A 22,785-nucleotide genomic window follows, 5' to 3' on the forward strand; every position below is an offset into this window, starting at 1 on the left:
TTTTAGGTGGGTTACACATATGACAGAGTTCTTTATTAAAACAAGATAGGATTAACACTTTGAACCTAGATACAGTTAACACTGAATTTAAAACTAAATATATTACATGTTAAGTGTTAAATACACACACACACACACACACAAAAAAAAAAAAAAACACCCAGCACGCCCCTGCGGGCGGTTTATCCTTCAAGCTCGGGTCCTCTACCAGAGGCCTGGGAGCTTGAGGGTCCTGCGCAGTATCTTAGCTGTTCCCAGGACTGCGCTCTTCTGGACAGAGATCTCCGATGTTATTCCCGGGATCTGCTGGAGCCACTCGCCTAGCTTGGGAGTCACCGCACCTAGTGCTCCGATTACCACGGGGACCACCGATACCTTCACCCTCCACATCCTCTCGAGCTCTTCTCTGAGCCCTTGGTATTTCTCCAGCTTCTCGTGTTCCTTCTTCCTGATATTGCTGTCATTCGGAACCGCTACATCGATCACTACGGCCGTCTTCTTCTGTTTGTCTACTACCACTATGTCCGGTTGGTTAGCCACCACCATTTTGTCCGTCTGTATCTGGAAGTCCCACAGGATCTTAGCTCGGTCATTCTCCACCACCCTTGGGGGCATTTCCCATTTTGACCTCGGGACTTCCAGGTTATACTCGGCACAGATGTTCCTGTACACTATGCCGGCCACTTGGTTATGGCGTTCCATGTATGCCTTGCCTGCTAGCATCTTGCACCCTGCTGTTATGTGCTGGATTGTCTCTGGGGCATCTTTACACAGCCTGCACCTGGGGTCTTGCCTGGTGTGATAGACCCCAGCCTCTATGGATCTTGTACTCAGAACTTGTTCTTGTGCTGCCATGATTAGTGCCTCTGTGCTATCTTTCAGTCCAGCTTTGTCCAGCCACTGGTAGGATTTCTGGATATCAGCCACCTCCTCTATCTGCCGGTGGTACATACCGTGCAGGGGCCTGTCCTTCCATGATGGTTCCTCGTCTCCCTCCTCTTTCTTGGGTTTCTGCTGCCTGAGGTATTCACTGAGCACGCTGTCAGTTGGGGCCATCTTCGTGATGTATTCTTGGATGTTCGTTGTCTCATCCTGGACTGTGGTGCTGACACTCACCAGTCCCCGGCCCCCTTCCTTCCGCTTAGCGTACAGCCTCAGGGTGCTGGACTTGGGGTGAAACCCTCCATGCATGGTAAGGAGCTTTCTTGTCTTTATGTCAGTGGCTTCTATCTCCTCCTTTGGCCAGCCTATTACCCCAGCAGGGTACCTGATCACGGGCAGGGCGTACGTGTTGATGGCCCGGATCTTGTTCTTACCGTTCAACTGACTCCTCAGGACTTGCCTGACCCTTTGCAGGTACTTGGTGGTTGCAGCTTTCCTAGCGGCCTCTTCATGGTTCCCATTCGCCTGCGGGATCCCCAGGTACTTGTAACTGTCCTCTATGTCTGCAATGTTGCCTTCTGGTAGTTCAATCCCCTCAGTTCTGACTACCTTCCCTCTCTTTGTTACCATCCGACTACACTTTTCCAGCCCGAACGACATTCCAATGTCATTGCTGTATAGCCTGGTAGTGTGGATCAGTGAATCGATGTCTCGTTCACTCTTGGCATACAACTTGATGTCATCCATGTACAGGAGGTGGCTGACAACTGCTCCGTTCCGTAGTCGGTATCCGTAGCCAGTGTTGTTAATGATCTCACTGAGGGGGTTCAGGCCTACGCCAACTTAAGTTGAGTTTGTGCTTCAGTCTGTCAGAATCAATAACTGATCAGCTGATCAATAACTGAAAGGTTGCTTCAGACTTCTTGTCTGTAGCAACATATATATATACATATATATATATATATATATATATATATATATATGCACACACACATACACACATACATATATATATATACACACACAAACATATATATATATATATATATATATAAAAGACATGCTTTTTGCTATCATCAAGTTTTGTTTTTGTTTTTAAAGTATTTTCTAAGGACGGCACAAAAATAGTAAAGAAAGACAAAAAACACATCTTTCCTATTAGTGGAAAAATGTACCATGTCAGCCAATGACAACCAACCTTATGTAGTTAGTCTGTTGTGTAGTCATTGTTTTGTTTTTTGTGTCAGTGAGGGCACTAATGAAAGTCACAAAGGCAAACTGCAATGTAAATGCTGTCTCCTTGGTGGAAGACAGAAGGCGTGATAAACCTCCTGGTTTCAGGCCTTCATTTTTAGAATAATAGTTGTATATGTTTAAAAAATTTGTACATAAATTTGCAAAATGTACCATTTATATTTTATGGAGCCCCGCAAAACAAACTCGGGGTCTCGCAAAAGTTTTGTGAGATCTCGCAAAAGTTTTAGCCGCATTCGGAGGCCGCCAGCTCGAAGCTGACCGGGAGGTCGAGGCACGATGTGCCGGGAGAGCGGTGTCCCCCCCGGCTATAGTAGGTCTCGACCTCCCGTTAGCTTCGAGATGGTGGGTGTCAGACGTCTCCGAAAACGTCGGAGCACTTTTGCAAATATGTGATGTCTTGTAAATCGAGCAGATATTTGACGTTTACACAGCTACATTCACGCCTCAAAACATCTTGAAAGTTAATTTTGTGACCCAGAAAGAGTAATATTACAACTAAGTAGCTGCCGCCATTGTTGGAATTCAACTTTTGCGAGATCCCGAGTTACGTTTGCGAGATCTCGCAAAAGTTTTGCATTTCAAGTTATAAAATAATTTAATAAAAATGTCTAGGGATTTTACAGTAAATTACTACTAGGATTTGATGTTTTTGTGTGATTTCAGATCAGTTAATCAATATGTCAATGAAAAAAAAACCAAATTCAGACACATGAGGTTGTGCTGAAAAGAATGATACCAAACAAGGCCAGGAAAAAATATTAAATGAAACAATTTAAAGGTGAAATACAAATGTAAAATGAAAAGGAGTCCAAAGTGTCCAGTTATATTTTGGACCTCAGAGGGTAAACCCAACAAATTATGAAAAATTAGGTTTCAGTTTTCTTTCATGACAGTGCAGATTTCTGACATTTTGTGTAAATTTAAGTCAGAATTTGATTATTTTTCTAACAAAAAACAGTGTGAAACTTAAGTTAGACTTGTGTTTGTCAATGAACCGCCCCATGTTGTGTAGCTTTCTGGATTGTATACTCATTGGGCTACATATTTATTTACTATACAGGCTATACAGCACATAAAATCAAAATTCACATGTTTTGTGTAACTGAAAATAATTAAGTTATAGACTATGTTTATATGAAACATGTGTATACTTAATGCATTTGAATCATTTTAACCATATGTAACCGCCTGCATAGGTGTTTGAAAAAAAAGGCTTTGATTTTGCCACCCCATTTGATTTTCATGCCACCCTTATGCCATCCTAGGGAAATTTCTCTAGATCCGCCCCTGGCACCACTCCTCCATGTCTCAACTGGACACCCACTCAGCTATCCACTCCCTCCTCCCGAGCGTCTCTCCTCCACCTGTACGTAAGACCCATCAGTATTAGTTTTCCACCCATAATCGTCTTCCCCGCTCTACCTCACCTCTCCCTCTGTTACAGTGCCTTCGCCCTGTGACTCATCCTCCGAGTCTGTCTCCTTCTTGATTACCTGTTTGCGACAGACCAAGGGTATGGAGAGCCAGGAGTGACAAAATGACTTAATTAAAGACACCATTAAACAATTAATTAAGATTTCATTAACTATTTAAAATTGTAATGAATTAATTAAATACATATTGTAATAATTATTTAAATGCCAATTCATTTAATTTAAAACATTTAATAAATTATTTATTTATATATTTCTAATTTTGTTTAATTAATGCCACATGTAATTATTTAATTAGATATTTACACCGAAAGTACTGAGGTCGTGTTTCCGGGTGAGCGTGCGCTGGCGTGTCTTTCTGCCGCTGCTCTCTGTGTATGTGTTCGTTTGCTTAGCTCTGTTTTAATTTTTAGCCTGGAAAACCTGGATTTTATCGTTTTTCCTGTGATCGACTCTCCTGGGGACCTGACTCACCAGCCTAACGCGAGCCCTCGCTGCCCTTCTCCGTGTACTTTCTGGCCGGTCACCGCATTCAAGTGTCAGCCTTCTCAAGTTGCTGACGTTATGCACAGTGCCAGGTGGGTAATCACAGCTACTTTTCTAGCACTGGGCTGTAAATCGTGGCCCTGTGGCATGCTGGGTAACGTGGTTTAAAGGCCGCATTTTAAGGCCGATTACGTCACAGCGACGCGCCGAAGGCTGTCCCAATTCGAAGGCTGCCTGAAATGCGGCCCTCAAATGCGTCCTTCATTTCCCTGAATTTTAAGGATGTGGCGGTGTAGACTTCGTGGCCCAACATATCCCAGAATGCACAGCGCGGCGGTGGGTGTGGATAATTTTACCAAAAAAAACAGCAGAAGCGGAGCGGCGAAGAATAAACTTTTAAAAGTAAGTACTGAATATTATGTCACTTATTTATGTGCGAATGTTTAATAATGAAGAACATTAAAACATTACTGTTGGCCACATGTCGGCAAAGTTATGTGACATTAGTGATGTTTGTACTAACTTTGTTTTAAAGCCTTTACTGTAAAATATACGACGTTCAATAGTCGGTTTGCAGTCCTGAATATGATGGCACAAGCAGGATTCACTGCACTGTTAATGTTAGCTATGTTATATTGCTGCCTCTGTTCGGTGGTGTCGAGCCAAACGGACTTTAACGTGTGTGCTGACGGTTCACTCGTTAAGCTGAAAGAAAGATGCTTTAATTACAGGAGTCACACATGTGTCCACTGTACCATCTGTTTAGCACTCGTAATAACACAAACACTAAATCCTCAGATCAGTTCCATCTAGACCAGCTGTAACAGGAAAATGCTGCTTACACTTTGATGCATCACTTTCAGTTTGTCATATAAGACAATATATCAGATTGAGGCATTATTTTCCTGCAGTGAGTAAATCTACTTTGTACTTTACTCTTTTCTTTTAGGTAAAGGGTCTAAACAGTACTTGTACACTGTGGAAATCCCATAAGAACGTCTCCTGAACTCTGAAAAATAACAAAACAAAGACTAAAAGGAGGTCATGGGTGCTGATGATGAGGAGGAGGAGCATGCATTTAAAAAGTGACTGATGTCCTAGAATACAACAGAACAGTGTCTCTACAAACTTATGAAAACATGACAGTCTTGCATTAGTTTGTATTCTTATGATTTCAAAAAACGAGGGAAAAATCTCCTTGAAATCCACAATTCCTTTTTGTTATTTCTTAGTGTGTGACGTATTTTATTGGCTTTATGATTGGTGCAAACAGTTTCCTGATTCATAATGGAAATAGATTTTAGACACAGGAGGAACACGCAGTGATCAGCAGGAGCAGCTTGGAGTCCAGTCTTCTTCACACTGAGGAGGGACATATATGCAGGAACAGTTGTCATAACTGTTACAACCACCAGATGGCGAAAGAGTCCCACTGCAACTTTAAGCCATGAAGGATGTGTCTTGATGTTTGCTTGTGATAAATCTGCTTTATGTGAGTCTTTTTCAGAAAGTAACAGTAATATGTCTGATTATGTGTCTTTAATCAGTAAAGTCTCGCTTTGCTAGAAATAAATCAATAATAAAATTGTAAACATGCAGCTGTATGTGAGAAGTCAAAGGGTCCTTAAGTCTTCTGTAAATTGACGGGGATCAAATGAAGGACACAAGTATCTGTTCTTACTCTAATAAATGCTGCTTTAATATCCAACAGACTATTTTCCTTCCTCATCAGCAGTAAACAGCTCGACTGCGTCTGTGCATTTGTGTCCTCCATACTTGTTTACACAGACATCTCAGGCTTGATGCCACGATGCAGTGTAGAAACCTGACAACCCTCTGACTCATGTTCAAATGTTCAAGGACATTTCTCAGGATCATGTATGACCCCTTTTTGACATTTGGACTTTCATTAATAATATTTGTGTTTCTGAGTCATTTTTATGGAGACTTCTGTCCAACGTAGTGTCCAAATGAAGCCTGAAGCTTTTCTTCACCCTCTTGTCAGATGGTCAGCAACAAAACTCTGTTCCAACCAATGTCTGATAAGAGATGAGACACAGCAGCTGAGCAAATGATCATTTCATGCTGAAGACATCCTCAGACAGAATTAAATACATACATAAACACAGCCTGGTGCCAATAACACAGCTAATGACACTGCTGTATCACTGGCTTTACTGATTAAAGACCATATCTGAAGGAAATCTTTGAACACAACAGAAAGTGACCTTTTAAACCTGCGACACTGATGCTGCATTCAAGGACCATTAAAAACATCTGAAAGGACTTAAGAACATGAAGAAAATGTGACTTGTTTCTCTGTAATGAAGCTGTTTTAGTGAAGAAAGTTGAAAGGTCACAGAGCGACTGCTGAATCTTCTGCTCTAAACATGAACTCTGAACTTTGTGATGCTTCAGGAGGAAAACTGCTTCAGTTATTCTCTCAGATTAGTTTCATATTTTCTGCATCAGATTTGAGTGAGATCCTGGAATGAAGACAGAAGAAAAGACTTTGTTCAAAGTTTGATTTATAGTCAAACCTTCCAGTTTATTCACACAATAAAACATCAACACAATATATGAATTCATTCATTAAAATCACAGTTTTTCCTCATTTGTTTGATGATTTTGACAAAAACAAACACAAACACACACACATGGTCTGCCATACTCATAAAGAGAAATGTCGACATTTTTCAATACAAATATTCCAGAAACATTTAGAGGATAGAGAAGTTTACATTTTCATGTGGAGAAATATTTTAGTAAATCAAAATGATGATGAGCAGTGATAGCCTCCATAAACAGTCACAGGAAAGATCTCCTTTAAAAACTCAGAAACATCAAGAGAACAACTAGAAGATGTGGAGGTACCACCCATAATGTTTGACTGACAGCTGATCTCTGTGCAGAAATGATGGAGAGAAAATAAAATGAAACTAAAATACAGATTTAAACCCACAATATGAAAGACTTCAGTCTATTTCACTTTAATCAACTCAGCAGTGTCTCCAATAAAGTAAAACCTCAGTCCAGCATAGAGCGGCTGAGTGAATGTGGTCTGGACTCTGTGGAGGAGAGTCATGGTTTCAGAGACGCCGTAGAAGGACAAAATACCTGCTCTGTGATCCAGGTACACTCCTACTCTGGAGGAACGAGGACCTGAGACACAAGTTTCAATGTTGTTGTACCAAAATGCATAACTGTTGTTGTTACAATCTAATGACCAAGATTTGTCATTATATCCAAATAAACATTCATTACCCCGTCCTTTTCTGCTGATATTCTTGTATGCGACTGCTACATCAACTCCTCCCCCTCTCCACTCCACCTCGCAGTAACAACGTCCAGTCAGACTCTCTCTACTCAGGACCTGAGACCATCCAGTGAATCTGTCTGGATGATCAGAATAAGACTGTTGTTGTTCCATTACTGTTACTTTTCTGTTCCCCTCTGACAATAACAGCCATGTGTGTGCTGTGTTTGGATCCAGTGTGATTTCACGTGAATATTTTAAGAATCCAGCTCTGGTCTTTGGCTCTGGTGGATCTGACAGTAAAACATCCACTTCAGTGACTGTCAGTGAGATGTTTGTCCATCCCTCTCTCAGAATGTCCTGTAGTTTATCTCTGACCTCTGACACAGCTGCTGTCACATCCTCAAAGTAGCTCAGAGGACGGATATTGATGCTGGATGAGTCTGTAGACTCACTGAGTGCTGACAGTGAGGGGTAGTTGTGTAGAAACTGGATGTGATCCTCTGTGTGTGAGAGCTGCTTCAGCTCAGCATCTTTCCTCTTCAGCTCAGTGATCTCCTGCTCCAGCTTCTCCTGAAGCTCTTTGACTCGACTCACTTCAGTTTCCTGCTGGGATCTGATCTGCTGCTTCACATCAGAGCTTCTTTTCTGGATGAGATGGATCAGCTCAGTGAAGATCTTCTCACTGTGCTCCACTGTTTGATCAGCAGACTGATTGATGGCCTCCACCTCCTGTTGAAGCAGCTTCACATCTTTCTCTCTGTCCTGGATTCTCTGCTGGATGTTTTGTCGACTCACCTCCAGCTCTCTCTGCCTCTCAGTCCTTTCTGCTGCAGCTGAGACTGTGTCGTGGCCTTTATGTTCATCCACAGAGCAGAGATAACAGATACTCTGCTGATCAGTACGGCAGAACATCTTCATCACCTCATCATGACGAGAGCAGATGTTCTCCTGGAGCTTCTTGGAGGGCTCCACCAGCTTGTGTTTCTTGAATGTAGGTGAATCATAATGAGTCTGAAGGTGTTTCTCACAGTAAGATGTCAAACAGACTAAACAGGACATGAAGGCTTTCATTTTTCTTCCAGTGCAGACATCACAGGCCACATCTTCAGGTCCAGCATAGCAGTGATCACCAGGAGCAGCTTGGAGTCCAGTCTTCTTCAGCTCCTCCACTAAATCTGCTAACATGGTGTTTTTCACCAGGACAGGCCTCGCTGTGAAAGTCTGTCTGCACTGAGGGCAGCTGTAGATTTTCTTCTTTTCCTCTTCATCCCAGAAGTTTTTAATACAGTTCATGCAGTAGCTGTGTCCACAGGGAATAGTCACCGGATCCTTCAGTAGATCCAAACAGACTGAACAGCAGATTTTTGTTTGATCCATTTGATTCGTGTGCTGTGCCGTTTCACCGTCTCTCAGTGACTGTCAGACAGTTTCACTTCCTCTGAACAGAAACAACCTCTGTGCTCTGAAGGGAAACAGATCTCTGCTCTTTTTCACCTCCTACAGGAAATGAGGCTCACCAGCAACTGCATTTACACCATGTTGTTTAGACCCATCCTGATACAGACACATCTGTGAAGGGAGGCACTAAAGAAATATTCTTACAGTGTGACTAAGAGCCATTCAGACAATGCAGGGTGTGTTATGTTTGATTACAACATGCAGTAACAAGTCTGACCCAGTTAAACTTTAACAATTCATTTCTTCATGGTGCAAATATATAGTAGACTCAGGAGTTTAAATCAGTTTTCTTGGCCTTTGTTTATCGTTTCATTTAAAATCTTAATGGGTAAAGATCATCATAATTACATATGAAATTATATGTACAAATTATATGTTCCATTACACTATTAACAGCACAGATTATACAGCAAATATCAGACTCATGGATGGAGTCAGAAGCTAAATGACCGTTCAGTCCTCTTTAGGAAACGATCTTCATATGACGACAAACACGACAACAATCAGCTGTCAAACTGTACAAGAAGTTGACAGTAATGTAAAAGAAGTTATATCACTTTATTTTTAAATGTACGCACTCAGGGTCAGGACTGAAGACACTGATCGAGAAAATACTCTAAATATAAATATTCACCTTGTGGTGGACCACTAGAGGGCTCCACTCACACCCAGTGTTGAGGAAGTGTGTTCCTGTGTTTTGTGGCGCGATATGTGCAGTTGATGTTGGAGACGAATAAAGAAGGAGTGAGAACTGAGAGCTCTGTGTCGTCGATGCTTACCTCCACATTGGTGACCCCTAACTTGAGCAGATAATGCAGACTCCGCTATGGATGCATCAGCGGCCACCGGACCTCCGCCTCCTGTTGCAGCTACGTTTGCTGTGGCTCTGAAACTGCCGGACTTTTGGCTCCATGACCCCCGTCATGGTTCGTACACGTGGAGGCTCAGTTCGCCCTTCGCAGCATTTCGGCTGACGACACGTGTGGTGGCCTCGCTTGACCCGCTGGCCACCCGTCGCGCGATGACGCTCCTCCGGGACCCACCCGCCCAAGGGAAATACGCCGCCCTTAAAGAGCTGCTTCTTCGGCGCTATGCCCTCTCTGACACTGAACGAGCCGAAAAGCTCCTCAACCTGTCAGGCTTGGGTGGCGGTACCGCGCTCGAGCTCATGGAGAACATGCTATCGTTGCTCGGGCCGGATGACGGGGGATTCCTCTTCGCCCACCTCGTCCTCCGCCAACTACCGGCCGCCGTGAGAGCTGTTCTCGCAAACTCCTCACTTCTGCCTGCGAAGGATTATCGCTCCCTGGCTGAAGAAGCGGATCGCATTCTCCTGGCTAGCCGCACTTTCGACGTTCACGCCCTGGCTATGGACTCGCTGGCGGGACCTTCCACGCCTCCACCTGCCTCCCCTGGAGCATCCGCCCCCTTGCTGACGGCAGGGATTGCTACACGTCGGCACCGCGGAAAGAGCATCTGTTTCTACCATCAGCGTTTTAGCGACAGAGCGCGTCGCTGCCTGCCGCCTTGCACTTTCACGGCCCAGGGAAACGGACCCGCCAGCGCGCCGTAGCAGCCGCGACCGCTGGCAATACAGAAAGGCTGCTCTTCATAGAGGACTCGCGCTCCGGGAGACGTTTTCTCGTGGACTCCGGCTCCCAGAAGAGCCTCCTTCCCCCTAGCGCTGCCGACGGACTAGCAGCGAACTGTGGGCCGCAGCTCATTGCAGCTAATGGCTCTCCCATCAAAACGTTTGGGGAAAGGTTGGTGACTGTTTGTTTTCATGGCCGGGATTTCCAGTGGAACCTTGTTGTTGCCGCTAGCTCTGTACCTATTTTAGGTGCTGATTTTCTGTGTGCTCATGGACTGCTTGTCGATGTTGCTAACAGATGTTTAATTGGTGCTCTCGCGTTTTCTTCGCTACCCTGTTTTACTCGGGCCGCCGAGCCCCTGATTCGGGCTAATGTAGTAACCTCCGGGGATGCTTTTCAGTGTTTGCTTTTAGAGTTTCCATCGCTGTCTGTCCCTAATTTCTCTAGCACGGTAACGAAGCATGGAGTTGGGCATTATATTCCCACGGTCGGGCCCCCGGTGTTCGCGCGCCTCGACCCCGCGAAACTGTCCGTCGCTCGGGAAGAGTTTGCAGCCATGGAGCGGCTTGGCATTGTACAGCGTTCGAACAGTGCATGGGCCTCTCCGCTTCACATGGTGCCCAAATCGGACGGTTGGTGGCAGCCATGCGGAGATTTCCGCCGTTTAAATAATGCCACGGAGAATGACCGTTACCCCATCCCCCACATTCAGGATTTTTCTGCCAATCTCGCCGGAACGTCAATTTTAGAAAAAAGTTGACTTGGTGCGGGGGTATCACCAAGTTCCCGTGCGCGCCGAAGACGTTCCTAAAACCGCTGTCATTACCCCCTTCGGCTTGTTCGAGTTTTTGCGCATGCCGTTTGGCCTGAAAAGGTGCCGCCCAGACCTTTCAGCGGCTGATGGACTCTGTTTTGCGTGGGCTGCCGTTCGTTTTTGTTTATCTGGACGATATATTGGTGGCCAGCTGCTCAGCGAGCCAGCATGAGTCCCATCTGCGCCAGGTTTTCCAGTGTTTGGCAGCGCACGGCCTGATCATCAACCCTTCCAAGTGCCAGTTTGGGTTGCCGGTTCTGGATTTCCTCGGGCACCGCATTTCCGCTGAAGGTGTGGTTCTGTTGCCCGACAGAGTCCAGGCCGTTTCGGCTTTTCCGCGTCCCACGTCGGTTAAAGGGTTGCAGGAGTTCTTGGGGATGATAAATTTTTACAACCGCTTTCTCCCCAGAGCTGCCCACCTGCTACAGCCACTCTATGCTGCCTTAAAAGGTAAAACAGCCAAAGATCCGGTTGACTGGCTGCCGGAACGCGTCCATGCGTTTTCCGCAGCCAAGTCTGCGCTGGCTGACGCCGCCCTGCTGGCACACCCGCTTCCGTCGGCGGAGATCGCGTTGACTACCGACGCGTCCGACGTGGCAGTGGGTGGGGTGTTGGAACAGCGGGTTTCAGGTCTCTGGCAACCGCTCGCCTTTTTCAGTCGTACGCTTCAGGATGCTGAACGCAAGTACAGTGTTTTTGACAGGGAGTTGCTGGCCCTGCACCTCGCGACATTTTCGTTTTTTCCTCGAGGGTCGCAACTTTACTGCGTACGTTGACCACAAACCTTTGACGTTTGTGATGTCCAAGGTCTCTGACCCATGGAGCGCACGCCAGCAGCGCCAGTTGGCAGCCATTTCAGAGTTTACCACAGACATTCAGCATGTGACTGGTAAGTCCAATCACGTCGCTGACTGTCTCTCACGTGTGTTGGTTTCTCCAGTGTATGTCGGCGTCGACTACGCTGCCATGGCCGCCGAGCAACGTGCTGACCCGGACGTCCTTGCCCTTCAGTCAACAAAAACGGGCCTTGTGCTGGAGGACACCGTGGTGTGGGACGGCGGTCCGCACCTTCTTTGCGACGTTTCCACCGGCCGCCCCCGCCCGGTGGTTCCCCACCGTGGCGTCGTCGTGTTTTTGACTCGGTGCATGCCCTCTCTCATCCCGGCGTCCGGACCTCGGTCAAGCTGGTCAGCGCCAGGTTCGTTTGGCCGGGCCTTCGCAAGACGGTGAAAGAATGGGTGGCGGTTTGTATACCATGCCAACGCTCAAAAATCCACCGGCACACACAGGCACCCCTCGAACCTTTCCGTGTCCTGGGTAGGCGTTTCGATCACGTTCATGTGGACCTGGTTGGTCCCTTGCCGCAGTCACAGGGTTTCACGCACCTTTTGACTTTGGTGGACCGCACGACCAGGTGGCCGGAGGCGGTACCCCTGGCGTCCACGACAGCAGTGACGGTGGCCAAAGCATTTTTGTCAACGTGGGTTTCACGTTTCAGTCCCCCTGCTGACATTACCTCGGACAGGGGTCCCCAGTTTGTTTCTGAGCTTTGGTCTGCTATTGTTGCCTTTTTGCCCCCCAACAGACTCATGTCCTGTTCCTGGTCCTGTGCACCGCTGCCTGCCTGACACTTTTGTTCCGAGTTCGTTGGACTCTGCTCGTTTTGTTTTCGTCAGGCACGATGCCCATAGGACTCCGCTGCGTCCACCATATGACGGGCCATACAGGGTTCTTAAACCAGGCAACAAACATTTCGTTTTGGACTTTGGGGGTCGGCAGGAGGTTGTCTCTGTGGACAGACTTAAGCCTGCACATGTAATGCAAGAGGATCAGGTGGTCCCGGCCCAGGCCCCTCGCCGCGGCCGCCCACCTGCCACCGGGCTGATGGATTCTGTTTTTTCCCCCAGGAGCGACCCACAATCAATGGAGTCCGAGTCGTCTGCAGCTTTTTCTGACCGCCAGTGCCAGCCTCGCTCCCGGGCTGGGTTGCCCTCTGTCAGTTCCCCACACCCCTGGTTCAGCCATTCCGGCCGTTTGCTTAAGCCCCGGGTCCTGGACTAGTTCTGCTGGGTGTTCGGGGGGGGGGGGGGGGGGGGGGGCATGTGTGGTGGACCACTAGAGGGCTCCACTCACACCCAGTGTTGAGGAAGTGTGTTCCTGTGTTTTGTGGCGCGATATGTGCAGTTGATGTTGGAGACAAATAAAGAAGGAGTGAGAACTGAGAGCTCTGTGTCGTCGATGCTTACCTCCACAACCTAAACATTCAAAATGATTCAATTGCATGAAAAGAAATATGAACTCTCTACAATACTGGCTTCTGATTGGTTGAAAAAGCAGGTGCTGAACTTCAGAAGAGCTAAACCTGCAAAACTGTGTAAACCCAGATTGGATGCTGCCCTCTGACCTTTCAGAAGTACGGTCTTTTTATGAAGACACAGAGGCAGAGTTATTATTCATCACTTTAAAGATGATATTCGTTATATGTTCTTCACTCGTTGTCTAGTAAAGTCCAGAGAATGAGACACATCATTTCAAAACATACAGCTGCATGTTAGAGATCACAGAGTTCTTCAGTCTTATGAGAACTCATGGAGACTAAATGTCAGACACATCAACAGTAAATGTCGTTCCTCCCCCCGTGAGTTTGTGTCCTCCACACTTGTTTACACAAACATCTGAGGTTTGAACAGTGCAGTGTTGCCAACTTAGCGACTTTGTCGCTATATTTAGCGAGTTTTCAGACCCCCTAGCGACTTTTTTTCTAAAAAAAAGTCGCTAAAAAAAGACGTGAAAGCGCATATCGCTTTTACTCTCAACAAGCAGCGGGTGCTGTAACGCAGTCGGTTCTTCTTTTACTCTTATGCTGTTTTGTGGATCGCAAGGTTTAAAACTACTTATAAACACACACACACAAAGTAAATCCACCAGAGTGCCTATTTCGGGTCACTTTTGCCGGTCCAAGCCCGGATAAAGGAGCAGGGTTGGAATTGTGACATTAAAAAAACAATAATTGCTAAAATAAATTTAATTTGTAGTTCTAAATAAATTCTAAATGCATTTAGGATGTTTTTTACTCACTTTATGTCTCTTCCACGATGTTATTTCTCTCTCCAACAACATAGATTACAATTACGTTAGCATGACCAATTATGCAAATTAGGTGATGACATCATTTAGCGACTTCTAGCGACTTTTAGGACAGCCAATAGCGATTTTCCTTACTGAGGAGTTGGCAACACTGGAACAGTGTGCAAAACCACATGTTACAAAGCTGCTGAGCTATTGAATACTGGAATATTTCATTCAATATCACCATCTGACCAAAGGAAAAACACAGAGAGGATTAGAGCGCCAAACTTTGTTTCAAACTGTTTCAGATTTTAGAGGCAAAAAGCAGAATTTCTACCTGGACAAAGAAATCAAAGGAGGAGAAAAACAAGCTTTTTACATTTATTCAAAGGCATTATGTGAATGTACTCTGAGCCACAGCCTCCTAAAGTAAAGACATTTTATCATCTAAACCAGACAGAGTCATGTTTTCAGCAGTGTCTGACCATATAGACCATGCCATGGTCCACCTAGGCCATGGTCCACCTAGGGTGACCATCAGCATTTCTGCTCCCAGGTCTAAAATATGATACACATACTTACAAATATAGAAGTCATAGTATATAATATATCTTCCTGATGATCGAGGAAAAATGAACCTTCCCATTGAATGATTTTGGTGATTTCCGTCCTCTTTGGAGCTAAAAGACACTACCCAAACACATGAGCTATCAATGGAAAGACAGGATGTCCTCTATGTAGTACATCAGGACTTATTATGATAGCTCAAATAAGTCAAAAGATAGAGACCAAAAGTAAATGTTTATTACAGAGACCATAAATGAATAGGCTGGTTTGCAGGAGGATGTAAATGTCTGCTGGTTAATTACTTAATCAGGTGGAAGCAGGGACCTCATAGCACAAGCATACTCACAACCTATGAGATTGATTTTAAGATTACAAGATGTTTTTTTATTAGCAAAAAACATCAAGAAGCCGCAGGACAACAACCCATGGCACGTGTTTAACATCAGACGCCCTCTGATGTCCAAATGAAGCTTTCTGAAGCTTGCATTGAAAAACGGTTCATTACTCAAAGCTTTTCAACACAGTCCTCTTTGGTGACATCTGGTGGACAAAACTATGAAGAGCAGCTTGAGTCTGCAGCTTATAATGAACTGCTTCATTATGACTGCCCACTCTGCAGACCTGAAAAAATAATGTCATGTTTATTTCAATAATAAATCATTTAGATGAATAAACCTTCCTTGTTTAACTGGCAGCTCTTTATAGACTGCTGCTAATTTACCCTGAAGCCATACCACTATCTGGGGTTACATACTGAACTAAACCACACACACATTTCTTATATAATAATTATTATTAATATCAAATTAATTCTGTAGACATAAAAACCATAATTACAATTATTAAATAAAATATTTCCCACTTGGCCAACTATGGAAGCGCAGAGCTGCCACCCAGGCAAAAGAAAAATAGAGCTATATCACGTTATAATGTGAAAACTTTATTGTTCTAACAATATACTTTTCATGTTTGTACAATATACTATCATGTTATTACAAAAACACATTTCACGGTCTTACAATATAAATATTATTTTGCATGAATGTGATAATTATACTGTTAGAACAATAAAGTTTTAATGTTATAATGTGATGTGTCTATTTTTCTTTTGCCCAGGTGGCAGCCAACTGACTACAATCTACAATAAACTAATATTCAATCCTCTCTTCAATCACACACACACACACACACACACACACACACACACACACACACACACACACACACACACACACACACACACGGTGAGGTCTGTTATTAAAATCACTGTTACTCTATTTTCTGATTCATTATACTGGTTAACTTAAACATATTTATTTTTAATTATTTAAATTATTTTCAACATGCCAGTATTGAGAAACTGAGCATAATTAGTGAAACCGCATATAAATTCTGGTAACTGGCACATATTTATGTTTAATATGTTGTTTTAAATTTTGATCATTTTAGCTGTTTGTGCAACTGTGTTAAACATTTTTTTTCAAGATGGCGGCAGAGACACAGGCAACGGCTGCTTCCTCTCCCAACAAAACAGTGTTCACGTCTTTGTTTTGGCTCATACAGTTGTGAGCTCCTCAAACTTTTCAGTCACGGAAGCGTTACGAATCACTCAGGAACTGTTGACTGCTTCGGTGGCATCTACCATCAGGGACCAAGGCAGTACTCCAGGAGGATTTCACAAAGCTTCAGTGACAGCTGAGACACTCGGAGGCTGTGACAAGGAATACAGACCATCACAGACTACAAGCCCACTCTGCAGACTGTTGTTGGTATCATGTAATTAATGTATTCGTAGTGCTTATTTTCTTATTATATTGTTTTATGTATTTTAATAAGATAGGCCTTTAGAAACTAAGCTCAGACGAGACAAAAACTAGGTCAGAGGGTGACAGGTTGCCCTGGCAACAGACTTTAGAAAGAGGAAGTTTAGTGCAGAGCTGCACCGGAAATCTGACGCAAAAAGAAAGAGGAACTAACTGAGTGTGTGTGTGACGTGCTGCAGAAATATAACCATGCTGGCTGCTACTGCTTTCAGACCTGAGCGTGTGTGTTCGTGTGTTCAGGTCTCCGTCTCCGGAAACGTAAAATAAAGATCATTTTTTGAGCTTTGACCACTCTGAGTACAGTCTTTTTTCTGTCGCCAAAAGAATTCAAAAGAACTGAATTTAATATTGGTTTCATGTCTTTACCGGATGAGCTAAACAAATTTTTCGCTCGCTTTGAGGCACAGACCTTCACCCCCGCACAGAGGACCCCCCCAACGAGACTATCCCCAGACAGTGTGTGGAGGTCCCTTGCTAGGATCACTCAAAGCCCCAGGTCCTGACAACATCCCGGGACGAGCACTGAAGAACTGTGCTGCAGAACTCATAGATGTCTTCACAGACATCTTTAATACATCACTGAGCCAGACTGTCGTTCCCACATGCCTCAAAGCCTCCACCATCATCCCTGTACCGAAGAAGTCATCTCCCTCCTGCTTTCATGACTACTGTCTGGTCACACTTACCTCCATCATTATGAAGCAATTTTAACCGCCCTTCACTCAGCCTTCACACATCTGGACACTAGAGACTCATATGTTAGCCTCCAGCACAAGAACACTGAGTACGGGGGCTCCGTAAGGATGTGTGTTGAGCCCCCTTCTCTTCACTCTGCTGAACCACGACTGCACACCATCACACAGCTCCAATCTTTTTATCAAGTTTGCAGACGACACAACTGTGGTGGGTCACATCAGCAACAACTATGAGCCCTACTACAGGTGTGAAGTTTACTATCTGTCCGAGTGGTGCAGTAACAACAACCTGTCCCTGAATGCGGAGAAGACTAAGGAGATCTTCATAGACTTCAAGAAAACTCAAACCCTGCACACCCCACTAACCATCAGCGGTGCTGCTGTGGAGAGGGTGAGCAGTTGCACCAAGTTCCTGGGTGTGCACATCTCAGAAGATCTCTCCTGGTCAAAAAACACAGCATCACTGGTCAGTAAAGCCCAACAGCGACTCTACTTCCTCCGCAAACTGAGGAGAACAATATGGCCTGTATTTGTATAGCGCTTTTTACTAGTCCCGCCTAGGGACCCCAAAGCGCTTTACACACCCAGTCATCCACCCATTCACACACACATTCACACACTGGTGGAGGCAAGCTACAGTTGTAGCCACAGCTGCCCTGGGGCAGACTGAAAGAAGCGAGGCTGCCATATCGCGCCATCGGCCCTTCTGGCCAACACCAGTAGGCGGTAGGTGAAGTGTCTTGCCCAAGGACACACCGAGACTGTCCGAGCCGGGGCTCGAACCGGCAACCTTCCGATTACAAGGCGAACTCCCAACTCTTGAGCCAAGGTCACACCTTGGCTCAAGAGCCTCGACCCCCATTATGAGCACAGAGGCACTGTTGAGAGTATCCTCACCAGCTGCATCACTGTGTGGTATGGCTCCTGCACTGGGTCCTGCTGGAAAACGTTACAACAGGTAATGAGAGCAGCGGAGAGGATCATGGGTACTTCTCTTCCCTCCCTCCAGGACATTTACTGCACCCCCCTCACCTGGAAAGCCCTCTGCATCACAGGTGACTCAGCTCATCTGTCCAACACCTTCTTCAGTTTGCTGCCATCAGGAAGGAGACTGAACAGCCTTCGGGCCAGAACCAGCAGACTGAGCGACAGCTTCATCCATCAGGCTGTCAGGATGCTGAATTCACTCCCTGCTCTCACACACGAACTCCAGACCTGCATTAACCTCTTTCCTCTGAACCCCCCAAACATATGAACCCTGACCCACCACTATGACTTTTTCACTGTCCGCCCCACCCCCACTTGCACACGAACTTGTCCACAATCACTATGATTGTGTTGGACACTGCTGTTTAAATAATTGTATAGTATTGTATTGTGTTGTACATAAAACTTTTATTTTATTTTTATCCTTTTATCTTTATATTGTTTTAGTGTACACTGGGGGCCATGGGAGGATTGCAATTTCAAATTCTTGTGTATGACTGTACGTATATGGTCCTTGACAATAAAGCTGACTTTGATATAAATCACACTTCTGTGTTTAACAATTACAACACTTGATGCTGTTTTTCTGATTCAGGATTATGTGTGTGATGAGTTGGCCACACAGTTCTTATCTTTCTGCTTCACACACACAAAACTGCCGAGGTTGAAGCTGGCTTCAGTCTCTTTCTACCCCAGGTCTCACCACATTTCCAAAATGTAAACTCTGAGTCTCATAAGAAATGTGGTTCAAAAAGATGTGCTGATCTATGAATGCATCCTTACTGAAAGCTAAAGATGTCCAGCAGACAAAAACAGCAGCTGAATGAACAGTTATCATGAGCGAGTGTACAAACACTATCACAGGAAATAACAGAAATAAACTGTAGTTTCCGTTTATACCTGTAGTATTTTTTCAGCTCGATGTCATCTTCCAATATGTCAAAATATGATTTCATTGTATCTTAAACAAATACAAACTTCTTTCTTTTCCCAGAGAGCCAACAGTTTACTATCAGAACTGAGGCTGATCATTAACAGGGAGCAGCAGGTAACAAGGTCATCAGCAGTGGAGGAAAGTATGGAAGTAATACTCAGCTTCATATTTGAAGATACTCGAGTATCTTAGCTGCAGGTCTGGAACAATGGTTTTATTTCCTTTCCCATTAAACATCTCACACAGCCCCTCATCTGTGACCCTTAGCAAACCCACTGGATATCTACCTGTACATAAAGGAGATCAGATCAGTTCCATCTAGACCAGCTGTAACAGGAAAATGCTGCTTACACTTTGATGCATCACTTTCAGTTTGTCATATAAGACAATATATCAGATTGAGGCATTATTTTCCTGCAGTGAGTAAATCTACTTTGTACTTTACTCTTTTCTTTTAGGTAAAGGGTCTAAACAGTACTTGTACACTGTGGAAATCCCATAAGAACGTCTCCTGAACTCTGAAAAATAACAAAACAAAGACTAAAAGGAGGTCATGGGTGCTGATGATGATGATGATGATGATGATGAGGAGGAGGAGGAGTAGCATTTAAAGAGTGACTGATGTCCTAGAATACAACAGAACAGTGTCTCTACAAACTTATGAAAACATGACAGTCTTGCATTAGTTTGTATTCTTATGATTTCAAAAAACGAGGGAAAAATCTCCTTGAAATCCACAATTCCTTTTTGTTATTTCTTAGTGTGTGACGTATTTTATTGGCTTTATGATTGGTGCAAACAGTTTCCTGATTCATAATGGAAATAGATTTTAGACACAGGAGGAACACGCAGTGATCAGCAGGAGCAGCTTGGAGTCCAGTCTTCTTCACACTGAGGAGGGACATATATGCAGGAACAGTTGTCATAACTGTTACAACCACCAGATGGCGAAAGAGTCCCACTGCAACTTTAAGCCATGAAGGATGTGTCTTGATGTTTGCTTGTGATAAATCTGCTTTATGTGAGTCTTTTTCAGAAAGTAACAGTAATATGTCTGATTATATGTCTTTAATCAGTAAAGTCTCGCTTTGCCAGAAATAAATAAAATCGGAGGAAATCTTTGAACACAACAGAAAGTGACCTTTTAAACCTGCGACACTGATGCTGCATTCAAGGACCATTAAAAACATTTGAAAGGACTTAAGAACATGAAGAAAATGTGACTTGTTTCTCTGTAATGAAACAAGTTTGTTTTAGTGAAGAAAGTTGAAAGGTCACAGAGCGACTGCTGAATCTTCTGCTCTAAACATGAACTCTGAACTTTGTGATGCTTCAGGAGGAAAACTGCTTCAGTTATTCTCTCAGATTAGTTTCATATTTTCTGCATCAGATTTGAGTGAGATCCTGGAATGAAGACAGAAGAAAAGACTTTGTTCAAAGTTTGATTTATAGTCAAACCTTCCAGTTTATTCACACAATAAAACATCAACACAATATATGAATTCATTCATTAAAATCACAGTTTTTCCTCATTTGTTTGATGATTTTGACAAAAACAAACACAAACACACACACATGGTCTGCCATACTCATAAAGAGAAATGTCGACATTTTTCAATACAAATATTCCAGAAACATTTAGAGGATAGAGAAGTTTACATTTTCATGTGGAGAAATATTTTAGTAAATCAAAATGATGATGAGCAGTGATAGCCTCCATAAACAGTCACAGGAAAGATCTCCTTTAAAAACTCAGAAACATCAAGAGAACAACTAGAAGATGTGGAGGTACCACCCATAATGTTTGACTGACAGCTGATCTCTGTGCAGAAATGATGGAGAGAAAATAAAATGAAACTAAAATACAGATTTAAACCCACAATATGAAAGACTTCAGTCTATTTCACTTTAATCAACTCAGCTGTGGCTCCAGAGTAAACCAACAGACCAGCATAGAGCGGCTGAGTGAATGTGGTCTGGACTCTGTGGAGGAGAGTCATGGTTTCAGAGACGCTGTAGAAGGACAAAATACCTGCTCTGTGATCCAGGTACACTCCTACTCTGGAGGAACCTGAGACAGGAGTTTGGATGTTGTTGTACCAAAATGTATAACTGTTGTTGTCACAATCTAATGACCAAGATTTGTCATTACGTCCAAATACACATTCACTCCCTGCTCTGCTGATATTCTTGTATGCGACTGCTACATAACCTCCTCTCCCTCTCCACTCCACCTCCCAGTAACAACGTCCAGTCAGACTCTCTCTACTCAGGACCTGACACCATCCAGTGAATTAGTTTGAATTAGAATTAGAATTGAATTAATTCATTTTATGGCTGGGCTGTATGTGGGGTTATATCATGTTATTTGGGCAGGAGTACCTGTCCCCTGTTAGACTTAGAAAGTTTCTCCATAAGTAGAGTTTCTAACTCTTCTAGCACATCTGTGGCTGACAGCTTTTTGGTGGCTCTTTTTACCCCACACTGGTTGTGAGTGTGTAAATAGCCCCACTAGTTCTTTTGGGTTGCAGTTAACTTGGGAGGAAGGGGTGGGTCTGCCATAACTAGATGAATAACAATTATCTGGGATACATAAATTTCATAATGCATGCATATATCTCTATAAACCTGGCCTGAGTGCTGCCATTTTTTTACATTCAGTTATTTCTCTTAGAAATGTTGGAACTAAATAATGAATGTGTTCCAGTTAAATGCAAACACTGGTCAGTGTAAATGGCTCATTGGGACACAGAAACCTTTAAATTAAACCTGATATCTAGTGTCAAACAATATCAAAGCTGTAGAAGATGTTTACAGTCAGGATTTATAAAACTATGATTGTAAATAAATTCAAACAAGTGAGCTTTTCTCTTTGTGCTGAATATCAACACTGTGATTTCTTAGACTGTAAGCTTTACTTTAGCACAACCAGTTGTAGAAGCCGTCACTCCAAATGTCTTTTGATAACAAGAAAAAAATACCTATAGAGTACACGGCCTGAAGTTCTTCTCCGACATCTTCTGCCATCAGCTTTGTCTGCTGGTTTGAAGACAATAAACCACAAAAAAGATGATTTAGTCACTTTGTCTGTGTCATGCCGCTCGAATGTGTCGTGTAACGATGTTGAATAGCCGTCGTTATCCCTCTGCTGTGTCAGTAGGATTGTACTGTACAGCATCTCATTGATATGTGAGGAATGCTAATGTAACACGATAACAGACTTACATCATTAAAATATAAAGGGCAGGAGATATTTAGATATTTTTTATATTTATATTACATTTTATAGCTGACGGATATTACTAAATAGATAGAATTTACTATATAGCTGGATGAACATGAAAAATATGTCTATAATAACAAATGACCATGAGAGCCAGTAGAATTAATTCAACTGGACACTCAAAAGACGTTTGTTGTTCAGCAGAACAGTGTCCAGTATGTTGGCTGTTATACTTTGTTGTGTTTGAAAATAAAAGTTGGGCTGATTTTAACATCATTACAAAAAGTGTTGTTAACCCTCTACTGC

The 22,785-nt window shown here is 43.8% G+C and overlaps 1 protein-coding gene across 1 annotated transcript; it reads right to left on the reverse strand.

Moving 5' to 3' along the window:
• Positions 1-3,557: 3,557 nt before the first annotated feature.
• Positions 3,558-8,694, reverse strand: LOC148097553 (tripartite motif-containing protein 16-like). The gene is made up of 2 exons (XM_087832432.1): positions 7,498-8,694; positions 3,558-3,632 (listed from the first exon to the last, which is right to left on the reverse strand). The coding sequence occupies exons 1-2, from the start codon at positions 8,692-8,694 to the stop codon at positions 3,558-3,560; spliced, it is 1,272 nt and encodes a 423-aa protein (XP_087688558.1).
• Positions 8,695-22,785: the final 14,091 nt, after the last annotated feature.

This window comes from Neolamprologus brichardi, chromosome 18 (assembly GCF_056152115.1).
Source record: "Neolamprologus brichardi isolate AB-2024 chromosome 18, ASM5615211v1, whole genome shotgun sequence".
Classification (NCBI taxonomy): domain Eukaryota; kingdom Metazoa; phylum Chordata; class Actinopteri; order Cichliformes; family Cichlidae; genus Neolamprologus; species Neolamprologus brichardi.